General features: G+C 45.7%; 1 protein-coding gene across 1 annotated transcript in view; it reads right to left on the bottom strand.

Moving 5' to 3' along the window:
- LOC143275363 (uncharacterized) overlaps nucleotides 1-16440 on the bottom strand; it is a 65431-nt gene that overhangs the window by 4372 nt on the left and 44619 nt on the right. Inside the window, 9 exon segments of the mRNA XM_076579422.1 lie at nucleotides 5453-5620; nucleotides 6230-6338; nucleotides 6752-7735; nucleotides 8156-8425; nucleotides 10257-10400; nucleotides 11635-12033; nucleotides 13140-13282; nucleotides 14583-14757; nucleotides 15918-16220. Coding sequence (XP_076435537.1) covers nucleotides 5453-5620; nucleotides 6230-6338; nucleotides 6752-7735; nucleotides 8156-8425; nucleotides 10257-10400; nucleotides 11635-12033; nucleotides 13140-13282; nucleotides 14583-14757; nucleotides 15918-16220 — 2695 coding nt within the window.

Genomic DNA, 16440 nt, shown 5'->3' with positions numbered 1-16440 from the left:
GGAGAAGGAGAAGAAGAAGAAGGAGAAGAAGAAGAAGAAGATCCTAGATAGATGGTCTGCCACACACTGTACATCACAGTAATGTAAATGGTAACAAAAAGCAATAGGAATACATATACATATCATATTTAAAAAAATATATGATATAAGTCATGTTAGCGCAGTTGGTAGAAGCACCAATACACGTAAACAGAACTGTTAGTACGACAAATTGTAGAGTGAATGATATGATAAAAGTAAAAACACACTTATATGGACTTGTCCTTGTTGTAAGTCACTGAATACGTACATAAGGGAAATGTGGAATTGTTATTTTTGTTAAGTTGCGAGGTACATATTGTAATGTTACAACACAGTTATGTGGAACTATTATCAGTGTGAAATAACAACACAGTGATATGGAAACAACAACAACAACAACGATAATGATGATGATAATAATAATAACAACAACAACAACATACATACATACATACATACATACATACATACATACAGTCGTTGTGTACATTTTGGAAGAAATAACAACACAAAGGCTACACGGAATTATTATTATTGTCACACGTGGGGGTACATTTGGTAAAATTCACAACAATACACGTATATTGAGTTATCATAATTCTACAACGCTCTTGTATGGAATTATTATAATTGTGAGTCGCGGGTTAAATATATATGGTAGATGTAGCAACACACTTATAATTATGGAGTCATTATTATTATGAAATAGCAACACGCTTTTATTTTTCTTCATTGACATTATAAGTCGTGGGGTATATACGGTAGGAATAGCAACACACATGAAAGGAAATATCATCACCATCTTAAGTCCAAACGAAAAATGTGGCAGTAAAAAATAATTCAAAGTGTGGTAAAAAAAATAAATAAATTAAAAAAAAGAAGAAAAAAAAAGCAGCAAAATAACAGAAATAGTGATGAGTAATAACCCCAACGATGGACTAATTACTTGAAAAAGAACATGCGATTAATATATAACGTATCGTGTTGCATTGCAATCAATGCAGTGGATTGTATTGTATTGTATTGTATTAATTATTATATCTATTTACTTATTCATTGAGAAAGACAGAGAGAGAGAGAGAGAGAGAGACTGAGAATGAGAGAGGGGGAGGAGGGGGGGGGGGGGGGGGGTAAAAATCGGTAAAAAAAAAAAAGTGCAAGATCAACTGCAAGCAAAATACTAGATGAAGTAACATCAGTGCATAAAAAAAAGAAATCTTGTGCAAATAGTCAAGAAACAATCTGAATCTTGTGCATAGTGCGCGCCCGCTCACACACACACACACACACACACACACACATACACCCCCCCGCTCCCCGCCCCCCGCGCGCACACACACACACACTCACACTCACACCCAAACAAACACTCAGGCAGCAGAATGGTCAGTGTGCAGGCACCTTTAAACACTGTGCTGTTTACAGTCATAGAATTAAGGTGCAACTCAATGGTCCGTCAAAAGTGACAGATGTTGCATGAGCCAACAGCTGAAGGCTTCACATGTATTTCTTTCTCTCTTGAAAAATAAAACATAAATGAAAGCTCTTATTTGATCATGATTGTCGTTTGATTATATATTTCTTATTACTTTAAAAAATTTTTTTTTTTACATTTTTATTTCTTATAATACCTCATTCTGTTATTATCTGTTTTATATCAGATTATATTAGAATAAATCATATCATATGTCATATCATGTCGTTATCATATCATATCAGATATCTTATTGTTTGAGTTTGGGAAGCAAAACAAAGATGGACACAGTGTGTTTCAAAATGGACAGGTTACTTCAATCTGCAACACTTTGATTTACATGAAACGCTGGAATGGGTGGTGGGGGGTATGACGTAAAACTCAATCCATCACAGTATTATGACATAGTCGGTGGAGGGGGGAGGAGGGGTAGAGAGATGGGAGGGGGGTGGGGGTGGGGGGTTGGGGTGGGGGGTAACGTATGACGAAAAAACTCAATGTATCACAGTATTATGATTGAGTTGTGGGGGAGGGGGGTGGCAGAGAGATGAGGGGTGGGGGGGTGGGTGGGGGTGTAACTTATGACGAAAAACTTAATATGTCACAGTATTATGACAGAGTTGGTGGGGGAGGGGGGGGTCTAGTGGGACGGGGGGAAGGGGAGGGAGGCGTAGAGGCAGAGAGAGGGGGGGATAACGTATGACGCAAAAACTCAATACATCACACTATTATGACAGACTTCAAGTGGGTTGGGGGGCAGGGGGGGGGGAGAGAAAAGGGGGGTGGGGTGAATAACGTTGGTGGTGGGGGTGGTTGGGGGGTGGAGGGGGGAGAGAGAGAGGGGGGGGGGGGCGGAGGGAGAACGTATGATGAAAAATTCAATATATCACAGTATTATGATTGAGTTGGTGGGTGAGGGGAGGGGATGGGAAGCTGTAGTTTATTTACCAATAAACAAAACAGTCCCAACTCCACGCCTCTTCGGTGCCAAATCCTTCTTTCAAAAAAGTAGGGGGGTGGTGGTGGTGGTGGTGGGGGGGGGGGGGGGGGGGAGTGGGAGGTTGTTAAAGGGGAGGGACGTAAAAGTCAATCAATCACAGTATTATGACAGAGTTACGACGAAAAACTCGATATATCACAGTATGATGATTGAGTTGGTGAGGGAGAGGAGAGGAGTAGAAAGTGGGGGAGGGGGGGAGGCAGGGGTTAAAAGAGAGAAAAGGGGGTTGGGTGGTTGGGGGGATAACGTTTGACCCAAAACTCAAACCATCGTAGTATTATGACAGAGTTTGGAGGGGGTGATGGGGTGGGGGAAAAGTAACCCAATACGCAAAACTCAATCCATCACAGTATTATGACGAGAGTTGGGGTGGTGTGGAGGGGGAGGGGGTGGGGTTGGATAACTTGACGTCTGACATTAAACTCCAATCCACCACGAAGCATTAGGACAACATCTATCATACAATTCAAAAATATTAGTGCGGCGGCTAAATCACGCTGGTCAGTTAATATTATAAAGCGTTGGGAAAAAATGGAAAAATATGAAGCGTCACACAACCATGCAAGTGTCACAATGACGTCAAATAATTATTACGTCATTTGACCACTTACGTCCGCAGCATCGGCATTGGAGGGTGAATCTGAAGGTCGACGATGTCTGAATCTATTGCGATTGATCACAACTGAAATAACACACACTCAGGTTAGTAACAACTAGTCCTATTTATACCTATAAAGCGTTCGAAAGGGGATTTCCTATTTCAGTATCCCATAAAATTCAAGGACCTATTTTAATGACAATGTTCGTGCAGAGATGAAGTGATATCAGCAAATGTTGTGGCCCACTTTATGTGGTTTTAGACTCAATTTTGAGAGTTATTCATTTATTGTATAAATTATGATGCGGATTCAGTGGTTACACCAGGTTTTCCTCGTCTTTCCAGGTCCACATAATCGTCCACAGTGACGCATTCACTTAGTCTTTACCAATCAGGGGCCATATTCAGGACAAAGTTCATTTTGCCTTCAGGCAAGTTACGTTTGACATGGTAAGGTAGTTTATCATGAAGGCTAACTTCGTATTCAAGACATGCGCGGTGCTCTCAGGCAGCTTACCCATTGTCTACAATTAAAAATCCTGGTGATTCTCTTCAGGGCATGCTTTTCTCACCGCACTACAGTTCAGAGCATTCTAGAGAGAGTTTGTAAAGTGCGTGCTATCCGCAAAGCACGCCTGTTTTCCCTCAACAAAAAAGAACGCTACAAAAGGATCCGCTATATTGACCTCTGCTTCGTGGGCAGTCACCATTGGGACGAAGCAGAGGCAGTCACCCTGGGCAGATAGGAAGGGTAAACAGCCTTCGGGCTTGTAGACCCGCGGGTTGGCTCTTGTGTTCCTGAATACCGGACACAGTATTGTTTACCCTCAGGCAGTTTGCCTTGCCTCAGGCAGATTACCCGCAGGTACACATTTTCCCACAGGCACGATGGTCTCTTGTATACGGCCCCATAGAGCAGCTTTATCCGTATAGTAAAGCAAAGCCAAAAAGAAAACATGGTGTTGAGTGGAAATGTGTGGGTTCATGTGCATGAGATGGGTCATTTAGCGTCGTTTTTAAGCCTAACTCTTGATTAGCGGGGTCATTTTTCACATGCTTGCATTGCAGAACGCACGAACATTTTCGTATAAATAGGTCCCAGAATTTAGGATACTAAAATGCGGGGAAAAAAACCCGTTCGAAGTGATATTTTGCTACCCCAGCTCGAAATTCAACTGCAAACTGGACTCAGATCTGTTTAAGCCCAAACGAAAAATCACACAATAATTGAATTAAAACAGAAAAAAACGTTGTTTGTTTCACAAAACAGTTCATGAATTCTATCAACAGCAAACTGAAATCAAAAACGTTGTTTGTTTCACAAAACAGTTCACGAATTCTATCAACTGCAAACCGAAATCAGATCTGTTTAAGTCCAAACAACAAATCACACAACAGAACTGAAAATAGAAATGTTTTCCTGTCACAAAACAAAGGGTTCATGAATGCTATCAGCTGCAAACTGAATATAATTCTTAACCCCACTGATAAATGACAGAATAAAACCGGAACTAGAAATTCTGTTTTTACCCATCCCATCCCCAAACGATTTAAAAATGCCCCAGGTTTGGTTTTCTTGACAGTCACTCAAGCAAACTGACAGAAAACAGTTTTGTATTTCTATCACATAAAGCAATCCAACAATGCTGTCATTCATTTAAGAGATCTGCGGGTAGGTATTCTCTTATCTGATGCAAATCAAGTGAATAGCACGCACTGTCCTCTTTCCTCAGAGTGAAACTTCAAAAATGAATGCTTCGACACAGGCTGATTAAAATGGGCTCAAGGCTGGATTAATAAACGATCTTTTGCAACGCGTTTTCTAAATGTAAAGAATTTTCTTAAGTCTACGCGAAATCCCATACATGGAGGAAAATTCTTTTCAACGCTGATCAAATTAAGCGCTCATAAAATCGTTTCAGGCGACCCAGTTTAGGCTGAGAGAGACAGACAGACAGACAGACAGATAGACAGCTGTTACATAAATACAGCTTCCCATATATAAAATGACAAGATTTCATGCATAATTTTATTATTTAAAATGTGCACCAAATTAATATTTTTTTAAAAAAAGAAAAGAAATTACAAATTAGTACCCCAGATTCACATCATTGCACAATGTATTCTGTGCATGTTTGTAGAAAAAAACAACATCCTCTTAATAATCTTTGTAGACAAAAGTACACAACTTTACCCAATAGCTGTACATACATACATACATACACATATACATATATGAGTGGAAGGCTGATGTTCACATTCTTGCAAACTTAACGGATGAATGGGTTCAGAGATCAACTGATCGTTTATTAATCGATAGATCAATTGATTGGCTTGGTTCTCTGATTGATGATCTCACCTCGTTTCTTTTCGCGGGGCTGCACGAGGAAGGCGGTGTCGACCTGCTGGTGACACGACTCGCAGGGTCGAGTGTTCAAACCCTGGGTTTCTTTGGGGGTCAGCCACTCGCCGAGAAATGTTCCCTCTCCGCACAGCGGGCATTCCGTGCGTCGCTCCACCAGCACTCCTGCGTTACACACACACACACACACACACACACACACGGATGCACGCACGCATGCACACACACGCACACACACAGACACACGCGGATGCAAGTATGCACACATGTACACACACACACGGATGCATGCACATACACACACACAAATACACGGATGCACGCATGCACGCACTCCCGCACGCACGCACACACACACACACGTATGCAAGTACGCACGCACACACACACACACACACACACACACACATTGAAAAAAATTCCAGAAGCTAACTCTGCTTTTAAAATAAATCGCAAGGTCGTAAGCTAGCGCGCGCGCGCGCGCGCACACACACACACACACACACACACACACACACACACACACAAGCACACACACACACACACACACACACACACACTCACACTCACACGCAAACATACACTCATGCAGCAGAATCGTCAGTGTGCAGACACCTTTAAACACTGTACGCACGCACACACACACACACACACACACACACACACACAAACAAACACACAAACACACACACATACACACGTACACACACATACACACACACGCACACACACACACGCGCGCGCGCGCACACACACACACACACACACACACACCTGTGTAGCCCTGAAGCAGCTCCTCAAAGTCCATGAGCAGAGGGAGGAGGATGTTCCACATGGAGGCTGCTGGGGTCTGGTCGGCGTCGTCCTCACTGTTGTCCCGGACCTGAGGCACACACACACACACACACACACACACACACACACACAGAGGCACACGTACATGCAAAAACATACAGAAAGACACACACGTATGCATACAAGTTTTTGCAAACACACACACACACACACACACACAAACACGCACACACTCACACACACACACACACACACACACACAGAGTGCCCCCATTCATTTATTTAAAGGACGTTAAAACGGAGGGGAAAAGAAACCCTGAATATTCTAAAATAAGATCAAATGAAAAGGGGTAAAAAGGGATAAAGAAAGAATGTGAACATTGGAGAGAAAGAAATTATTTATGATAAAAAAAGATAAAGGCATGAAACAAACGAACGAAACAACAAAATAGCAGAACCACCACCACCACTACCACACCACCAACAAGAAAACTGGTTTACCTCAAACCGGACAATGACACTGCCATCTCCTTCACTCTCTGTGGGTCTTCTCCGTCGCTGATTGGCCCTTTCTCTATCAAACTCCACCTCTTCCGTCGTCTGCCCTGCCTTGCCAGGAGATGAGCTCCGCCCACTGCCCGTCCGCCTCACGCCATTGGTCAACTGGCTTTCACCTGACACGCGACTGGATGCTGATTGGTTGTTCGGTTGAACATCTCCCCATGCCTCGTCCACATCTTCGTTGAGTTCGTCAATGGTGTCCGGCATGTCCAAATCGTGGTCGAGGTGTTTGAGGGATCTGCGTCTCGGATTTCCCTGTGCGTATTGTGAATCACTGTCATCACTGTCGAAACTGTCAGCACTGTCGTTCCGGGTGAGAGGAACCTTCTGACGAGAGTGCGTTGGTGGTTCTGACGTCAGTGCCTTCTCTGACGTCACGACAGGTTCTTTCGTCGTCGTCGTCGTCTTCGCCGTGTCATCATTACTGTCTGTCACCAATTCTGTGGTTACAATGTCTCTGGACAACATCGGTTTGTCGTCTTCATCAGTTACATCATCATCATCATCAACATCATTGTCGTCTAAATCGTGTTGTTGTTCCAGCCCCTCGCGGAAGTACATGAGCATAAGCTGCACTTTTTCCTCACTGTGGCGTGCGTGTATCCCTCCGCCCCAGTGCGCCAGGAAGGTCAGCTTGTGTTTGTCCGCGTGCGCGCGCACCGTCATGAGCTCGAAGAGGCCTGGGGGCATGTAGCAGGGGAACTGGAAACACACCGCTAGGTGGCGCCGCTTCCGCAGCAGCGCCCACTGGTGGCGGAAGGAAGCGGGCTCTGCGCAGGTGCGGAACCAGGGGATGAGGAGCTTGGTGATGACGGGAGCGCCCTCGGAGTCCCTGCTGGCGCTGAAGGTGTAGGAGGAGTCCCTTGGGGAGCGTTTGTTGACAGGGTAACCCATCTCCAGGCCTTCTGTCAGGATTCGTAGCACCTGCACGTTTGTGGGGAGGAGAGTTATATACTCTTCTTCTTCTATTCTCTCTCTCTCTCTCTCTATATATATATATATATATATGCATACTAATTTTCAGTGAAGCGCTTTCATATCGTATCCACACACCTACATGCATATCCCCACCCTCTCCCACCATCAACAGATCATACACCCACCCAACTAATGATACTCCCCCCACCTTCTCCCCCATCCACATCCCTCACGTATCCAACTCCGTTCCCCTCCGACACTTTCCTCAATCCCTTCCCTCCCCGCGAAACCGCCTCCCCCCCCCCTCCACCCCCCCCTCCCTCACACACACACAGAGCTTCGCCAACAAACATTCTCATCCACCCACCCACACACTCTCCCGCCCCACCTACCCACCCACCCACACCCTCACACACCACCACCCACCTCCCCAGAGTGGCCATGGGCGTCGGCTGGCATGAGGGAGACGAGGAGAGCCTTGAGCAGCTCTCTGTCCACCACCCCCTCCTCCACCACCTCCTGCTTCAAGCGGTCGAACCGCGAGGGCGTGAACCCGATGACCTTCAGCGTGTCGTCAGGGGTGAAGGCCAGGGCCTCGAGGTCATGGCGGAAGAACTGGCGGAGGACGTCGAAGAGCCAGGAAGGGCGGAGGAAGACCATGTCCTTGAGGGAAGGGACGTTGGAGAACCAGAGGACCTGTGGGAGGGAGGAAGGAAGGAAGGAAGGAAGGAAGGACAGAGAAATAATTATAAAAAATGGATGAATAAATAATATAGTCACAGGTTAGGCCATTGGTATCATTTTCGTGGGGGCGGTGTGTGTGTGTGTTTGTGTGTGTGTGTGTGTGGGGGGTGTGGGGGGGGGGGGTGAGAGGGGTACAATAAGAGATTAAACTATTTGACAGAAAAAAAGGGTGAAAGAAAAGGAACTGAAAGGTTTATTGACTGATGTATCTGTCAAAAGTGAAAGAAAGGCAAAATAGGCGGAAAGTAAATGAAGAGTTTGTTTGCCAGTCGACCCAGTGTATGACTGTCACTCTCATGTATCCGCCCTCCTCCCCCCCCCCCCTCCTCTCTCTCTCTCTCTTTTCTCCACATCCTCTTCCTTTTATCCCCTCTCTCTGTCTCTGTCTTGCTTCTCCTTCTTTCTTCTTTCCCCTATCTCCTCCCCACACCTGTCCCCCTCCTTCAACCCTCATCTCACCCCCACCCCCCAGCCCACCTTGCCGCTCTCATGCAGGTACTGTGTGATGGGGTTCAGCAGGTGCTTCACCTCATCCCCCACCCCCACTCCCCACCCATCCACCCCCTCCACCCCCACCTTGCTGTTTTCGTGCAGGTACTGTGTGTGATGGCGTTCTGAAGGTGCATCACCTCATCCCCCACCCCACACCCATCCACACCCTCCACCCCCACCTTGCTGTTCTCGTGCATTCAGCAGGTGCTTCACCTCACCACCATCCCCCTCAACCCCCTCCTCCCCGTCCCCCAACGCACACACACCACCACCACCCCCCCCAACCCACCTTGCCACTCTCATGCAGATACTGTGTGATGGCGTTCAGGAGGTGCTTCACCTCACCCCCCGACTTCACCCCCACCCCCAGAGATGCCAACCCTTGTTAAGTGTTTGTAGGAACTATCAGGATATTTGGCAGGAACACTCAGACTCCGAGCCCAACGGGCACAGACGATGTTTGACGGAGACGCAACTTGATTTAGCCACGTTCTCTCTTGTTCCGGCAAACGATTAAGCTGATTGGTCCACTCAGTGCTGTTTCAATGTAAACACGCACGCGATTCGCTGAGCATCATTACGTAAGACCATGGATAGTTGTGACTGCCCTGGCCTCGTGATCGATAAAGTCTAGAGCGTCTGGGTAATGTTACAACAGAAAAGCATGTGACTGTGCTATGTTGTCGAGAATGAACAATTTTGATGTTGGGTAACATCGGAACAAACTGAGATCAAGCATTACGAAATACGGCGAAATCGTGATAGTTGGCATCTCTACACCCCCCCCCTCCCACCTCCGACACCCTCCCCTCCATCAAACCCCCCAACCCACCTTGCCGCTCACGTGCAGGTACCGTGTGATGGCGTTCAGCAGGTGCTTCACCTCAACCCCGCCTCCCTCCCCCCCCCCACACACACCCTCCACCCCCACACCCCCAAACCCACCTTGCCGCTCATCTGCAGGTACTGTGATGGCGTTCAGCAGGTGCTTCACCTCCCCCCCCTCCCCCCCCCCCCCCACACACACCCTCCACCCCCACCCCCCAAGCCCACCTTGCTGCTCTCTGTGCAGGTACTGAGTGATGGCGTTGAGGAGGTGCTTCACCTCTCCCCCCTCCCTCCCCCCCCCCACACACCCTGCACCCCAACCCCCCCCAGCCCACCTTGCTGCTCTCTGTGCAGGTACTGAGTGATGGCGTTGAGGAGGTGCTTCACCTCACCCCCCCACCACGGACCCCCCCCCCCCCTACACACACACACACACACCCTCCACCCCTACCCCCAAACCCACCTTGCCGCTCTCGTGCAGGTACTGAGTGATGGCGTTCAGGAGGTGCTTCATGCCGAAGCGCTGGGTCACCTCCTGGCTGTACTCCTCCCACCCCAGCACGGGCACAACCAGGCCGTTGCCCTTCTCCTCCACCCAGTTCTCCACCTGGTGGGCAATCAGCACTGTTGTTGTAGGACCCCCCCTCCCCGAAAACGGAATATGGTTGCCTACATAGAGCGGGGATTGTGGGTGTGCGCGTTAATTAAAGCACACTGGGGGCATGTATACGAGTGAAAGTGTGAGTTGCAGCACACAAATACTGACAGAAAATAGAGATTTTAGTTTTTACGGGTGACTTGTGCGATGTCTTCCTTAACTCACTCAGTACAGCCAGTCCTCTCTTCTCCTCTACACAGACCCCTCGGATGTCCAGTGGGTGTCTGAATGACCCAACCTTTAGCTTCCTTCGTCAGAATTGTGGTATCTTTGTCAACATTCACCTCTTCAGTATAAGAGCCTTCCGCTTGCAATATTTTGATGATGGTAATTGGGGTGAAACGCTGTTAACGTCGTCTCTTTCGCCGTTCGTATGGAGAGAGTTAATCACTATACTTTGATTGCTTCATTGCTTAGCTGACATTTTTATTTGTCTCTCTGTTTGATGACTTGACTTTTTTTTTAAAGTATTATTGTCATAGATTGTTTTTATTTATTTATTTATTTATTATTTCTTTCTATATTTATTTTATTTATTTATTTATTTATTATTATTATTATTATTATTATTATTATTATTATTATTATTTTAAATCAATTTATTTAATTTTATTTATTTATTTATTTTCTTTCTCAAGGCCTGACTAAGTGAGTTGGGTTACGCTGCTGGTCAGGCATATGCTTGGCAGATGTGGTGCATCGTATATGGATTTGACCGAACGCAGTGACGCCTCCTTGAGCTACTGATACTGATACTGTTGCTGTTATTGTTGTTGTTGTTGTTGTTAATGTTACTGTTATTATTGTTTATTTTAGAATTAACAAGTGTGTGTATCCAGGGTGGGGGAGAAGGTGCAGTCAGTGGGGATGTGTGTGTGTGTGTGTGTGCGTGCGTGCGTGTGTGTGTGTGTGTGTGTGTGTGTGTGTGTGTGTGTGTGCGCGTGTGTGTTATGTGAGTGTGTGAGCGTATGTGTGTATGTGTGCGTGTGTTTGTGTGTGTGTGTATGTGTGTATGTGTGCGTGTGCGTGTGTATGTGTGTGTGTTTAAAATGCTTTTTTTTTCTTTTCTTTTTTTTTTTTGGTCACTTTTCCTTTACCCTCAATGTGTTTTATTTGGGGAAAAAAAGTTGCCTTGCCTTGCCCTGCCTAGCCTTGCCTAGCCTTGCCTTGTATTGTGTCTTACCTCAACCCAGAAGGTGGGGATCACGCGCATGACGTTGGGAAACAGCTTGCGCTCATTGGCCAAAACTTCCACCGCCTCACGCAGCTTTTCGAAGCCGTTGTAAGTCTTGGCGCTGACAGGGATGACTTCAGTCTGAACGGTGAACTTGGCCTGGAGAAGCTTCATGTACGATTTGAGCTGTTCGGACAGCGTAGGGGAGATTACTGGGCGTTTCTCTATGTCCTTGATGCGGGACTCTATCAGGGACTGTCGGTGCTGGATGTGGCTGGCGAGCTTCTCGCGGACCTCTCTGGTGACCTGGGCGACTCTCTTGGCGGTGACCTTGTCCGTCTTGGTGCCGACGAGGATGACAACGAGTTTGTTGGTTTTGGCGATCATCCAGTCGAACCAGGAGCCCACCTGAGGCAGAGATAGGTTATTATTATTGTTGTTGTTGTTGTTGAGAGTCATTGCTATTCTTTCTTTCTTTCATAATAATAATGATGATAATGAATACTTGTTAAACGCTTTCCTCCCTGAAAGGGAGCTCAAAGCGCTTTACAATACACAGAAAACACACACACACACACACACACACACACACACACACACACACACTAACTTACAGAAGGAAGAAGAAAGGAAAAAAAAGGATTTTCTTTCTTTCTTCTTTCTTTAGTTTAATGTCTTTTCACTGTATGTGATATTGGACACAATGTTATTGTTGTTAATGTTTTTGGTTGTTTTTGGCGTTATTGTTGTTGTTGTTGTTGTTGTTGTTGTTGACAATTATCAACAACGTCGTGGTCTCATTCTCTTATAATTTTTGTTGTTTTGTTTCGTCAGACACAGATAGAAAAATAACTGACTCATGCACTTGTTCTGAAATCTCCTAATAAGACAGACATAAAGCTAGATAATTTGTATTTGTATTTCTCTGTGTGAAATTCGGGCTGCTCACCCCAGGGAGAGCGCGTCACTACACTACAGCGCCACCCATTTTTTTTGTATTTTTTCCTGCGTGCAGTTTTTTAAAATATTTTTTTCCTATCGAAGTGGATTTTTCTACAGAATTTTGCCAGCAACAACCCTTTTGTTGCCGTGGGTTCTTTTGGGTGCGCTAAGTGCATGCTGCACACAGGACCTCGGTTTATCGTCTCATCCGAATGACTAGCGTCCAGACCACCACTCTAGGTCTAGTGGAGGGGGATTCGTGATTCGGCTTAGATTGTCTCGCTTCCTAGGCGGACGCGTTACCTTTAGGCCATCACTCCACTCAACTCTGAAAGATAGGGAAAGTGTCGTTTTGTTAAATATTTTCGCTCCTAAAAAGCGACTATGTTATACCGGATTTTCAGCAATTGGCACCCGCTTATCTGTGTTTGTGTGTGTGTGTGAGTGTGTGTGTGTGTGTGTGTGTGTGTGTGTGTGTGTGTGTGTGTGTGTGTAACAACGACTGCTGCGACAACGATAACTAAAAAAAAAAAAAAAAAAAGCTCTCCAAGGGCGACAATCACTATATATACCTGCTGCTGGAAGAGGTGCGGAGAGTAGTCTGGAATGCTGAAGGTGAGGACAGTAATGGCGGGCTGCTCGTGAAACACGTAGTGAGGGTACAGGTAAAAGGGGTCACCGCAAAAGTCCCACAGACACAGGTTCAGCGACTTGCCTGCAAACACACATAGTATGTACATCGTTCAGCGACTTGCCTGCAAACACACATAGTATGTACATCGTTCAGCGACTTGCCTGCAGACACACATAATGCTTACATAGTTCAGCGATTTGCCTGCAGCCATACATAGTACGTACATCGTTCAGCGACTTGCCTGCAGCCATACATAGTACGTACATAGTTCAGCGATTTGCCTGCAGCCATACATAGTACGTACATCGTTCAGCGACTTGCCTGCAAACACACATAGTATGTACATCGTTCAGCGATTTGCCTGCAACCATACATAGTACGGACATCGTTCAGCGACTTGCCTGCAAACACACATAGTATGTACATCGTTCAGCGATTTGCCTGCAGCCATACATAGTACGGACATCGTTCAGCGACTTGCCTGCAGCCATACATAGTACGGACATCGTTCAGCGACTTGCCTGCAGCCATACATAGTACGTACATCGTCCAGCGATTTGCCTGCAAACACACATCGTACGTACATCAACATGTTAACTCCCCTGGACCTTTGCGACCACGAGGTGAGTTACCGGGTCAGTTTAAGTGGTTTTCATAAGACATTACACACGACTTCCGAGTGGACAATACTCCTTCCTGTAACTCCCGTACTCTACCTCTACCCTCTACCTTTCCCCATCCCCTACACCCCCATCACGATTGCGAGAAATCGTGGGCTTTCATCGGTGTTCGACAGGCTTAGTTACACTCGGAAACTATGCCACGGTCCATTCAATTTCTCTTGTATGTTCATTGTAGTTAATTCAGTATCCACTTTAAGATATGCATATATAGCAAACACGTCAATGATGTTGTTAGTGTCACTGAATGTGTTCTGTCCAGAATTTGTATTTTTCTTTTAATTGCAAACAAGAAAAAAAAAGAGGTCATGCCATCTTCAAACCCAACCATTTTCAAAATCCGGATCCTCAACGAAATAAACCGTTTATGATCCGGAAATACAGTTTAATCCGGAAGGCTTAGAACCTATTATTAGTATGACTGTGAAGCTTGCTTTCCACTATTTTCGATCGAAATTTGGTATTGGCAAACAAAGTACTTCCATAGAAAATGACAACGTTAAAGTTTACCACAGACACAGAGAGGCGCACACACACAGAGACACAGACATACACACAGATACCAGACACAGACAGAGACGCAGACAGACACAGAGTCAAAAATACACAACCACTACTACACAAACAACAATCACTGACACACTGCCACAACAAAAACAGCTACCAGGACTACTAAACCATGTCCACTTTTCAAACCATACCAGGTTTCCCGTCTTCTACGTCATAATCGAAGCTCATCTCATACGCGTCAATGCCTGGAGCACTGTCTAAAACGTCATCGGAAAGACGGGCTTGCTGGTCGACCAATGAGTGAATGAGACTCGTTTTGCCGCTGCCTTGAGAGCCAATCACCAGGACTTTTACTCCTTGGTACGTCTGGTGAAAAAGAGGAAAGACGTCATCAGTTACAGTGTGTACATGTGTGTGTGTGTGTGTGTGTGTGTGTGTGTGTGTGTGTGTGTGTAAGAGAATGAGAGAGAGAGATGTCTTTAAATCGAAAATAAAAACAACAAAAAAGCTTTCAATTTCAAGATTCATAAAGAAGACAATGTGTGTTAATAATTACTAAAATATATGTTAAAATTTTGAAATAAGAAGTCCAACTTCATAGTAATACTTTAAAGAGTATTCATAATTATATGTTATGATGTCATAGGCGGTTTTATCGTAACTCTCTTGCTAATAACACAATGCAGTCTTAAATATTATTTTGATGCGTTTTGAGAAATGAGTATGAGATATGGTCACATGCTGGTATAACATACATGATCGCGCGTAGTGAAGCGATATTGTTTTCCTTGCTGTCAAAAATTTAGAATAGGTAGGTAGATATATAGATAAATCGATCAATCATCATCATCATCATCATCATCATATGGATACTTATATAGCGCCTATCCTCGATCGGTGACCAAGCTCTAAGCGCTTTACAAAGTCGGGGTCATTTGCACAGCAGGTTGTCTACCTGTGTAGAGCTGACTCCTGGAAGAACTGGATGATTCACACCACCACCACCACCACCACCACCACTACCACTCACCTTCACAACAGCCTGAGACTCCTTGAAGACCTGAATGATGGAGATACCCACCACCACAACCACCACTGTGGAGTGATGGCCTAGAGGTAACGCGTCCGCCTAGGAAGCGAGAGAATCTGAGCGCGCTGGTTCGAATCACGGCTCAGTCGCCGATATTTTCTCCTCCTCCACTAGACCTTGAGTGGTTGTCTGGACCCTAGTCATTCGGATGAGACGATAAACAGAGGTCCCGTGTGCAGCATGCACGTAGCGCACGTAAAAGAACCTACGGCAACAAAAGGGTTGTTGCTGGCAAAATTCTGTAGAAAAATCCACTTCGATAGGAAAAACAAGCAAAACTGCACGCATGAAAAAATACCACAAAAAAAAAAAAAAAAAAAGGGTGGCACTGTAGTGTAGCGACGCGCTCTCCCTGGGGAGAGCAGCCCGAATTTCACACAGAGAAATCTGTTGTGATAAAAAGAGAAATACAAATACAAATACCACCACCACTCACCTTCACATCAGCCTGGGACTCCTGGAAGAACTGGATGATGGACTTGAGGCCGGACTGGCAGACGTCCAGGGACGGGTAGCTGAGGGGATTGGATCCCAGCAGCAGCTCCTGGTCACGATCCCCATCCAGCTTCTTCAGGGCCGCCCAGGACAAGGTCCGGATCCTGTTGGCGCTGAGGTCCAGCTTGTGGGACAGGTTCATCAGGTGTCCCGGGAACTTGACCAGGTTGTTCTCCGAGAGGTCCACGGAGGAGATCCAGTGCTTGTTCTGCACCTTGACGTTGAAGGACGGCACTTTGGCGATCTGGGGGAGAGGTTCACAGTTCTCGGTTCATAGATAGAGAGATAGATAGATAGATAGATATATGGACACAAAATTGTATATGTATATATCGATATATAAACACCACATCATATGTTCACCACCATCTAGATAGGTAGACATATGAACACATAATTGTATATGTATAAATCGATATATAAACACCACATCATACATTCACCACCATATCTATCTATCTGTC

The sequence above is a fragment of the Babylonia areolata genome, chromosome 30 (assembly GCF_041734735.1).
Source record: "Babylonia areolata isolate BAREFJ2019XMU chromosome 30, ASM4173473v1, whole genome shotgun sequence".
In the NCBI taxonomy this organism is placed as follows: Eukaryota; Metazoa; Mollusca; class Gastropoda; order Neogastropoda; family Buccinidae; genus Babylonia; species Babylonia areolata.
This window is presented reverse-complemented; position numbering and strand designations above follow the sequence as displayed.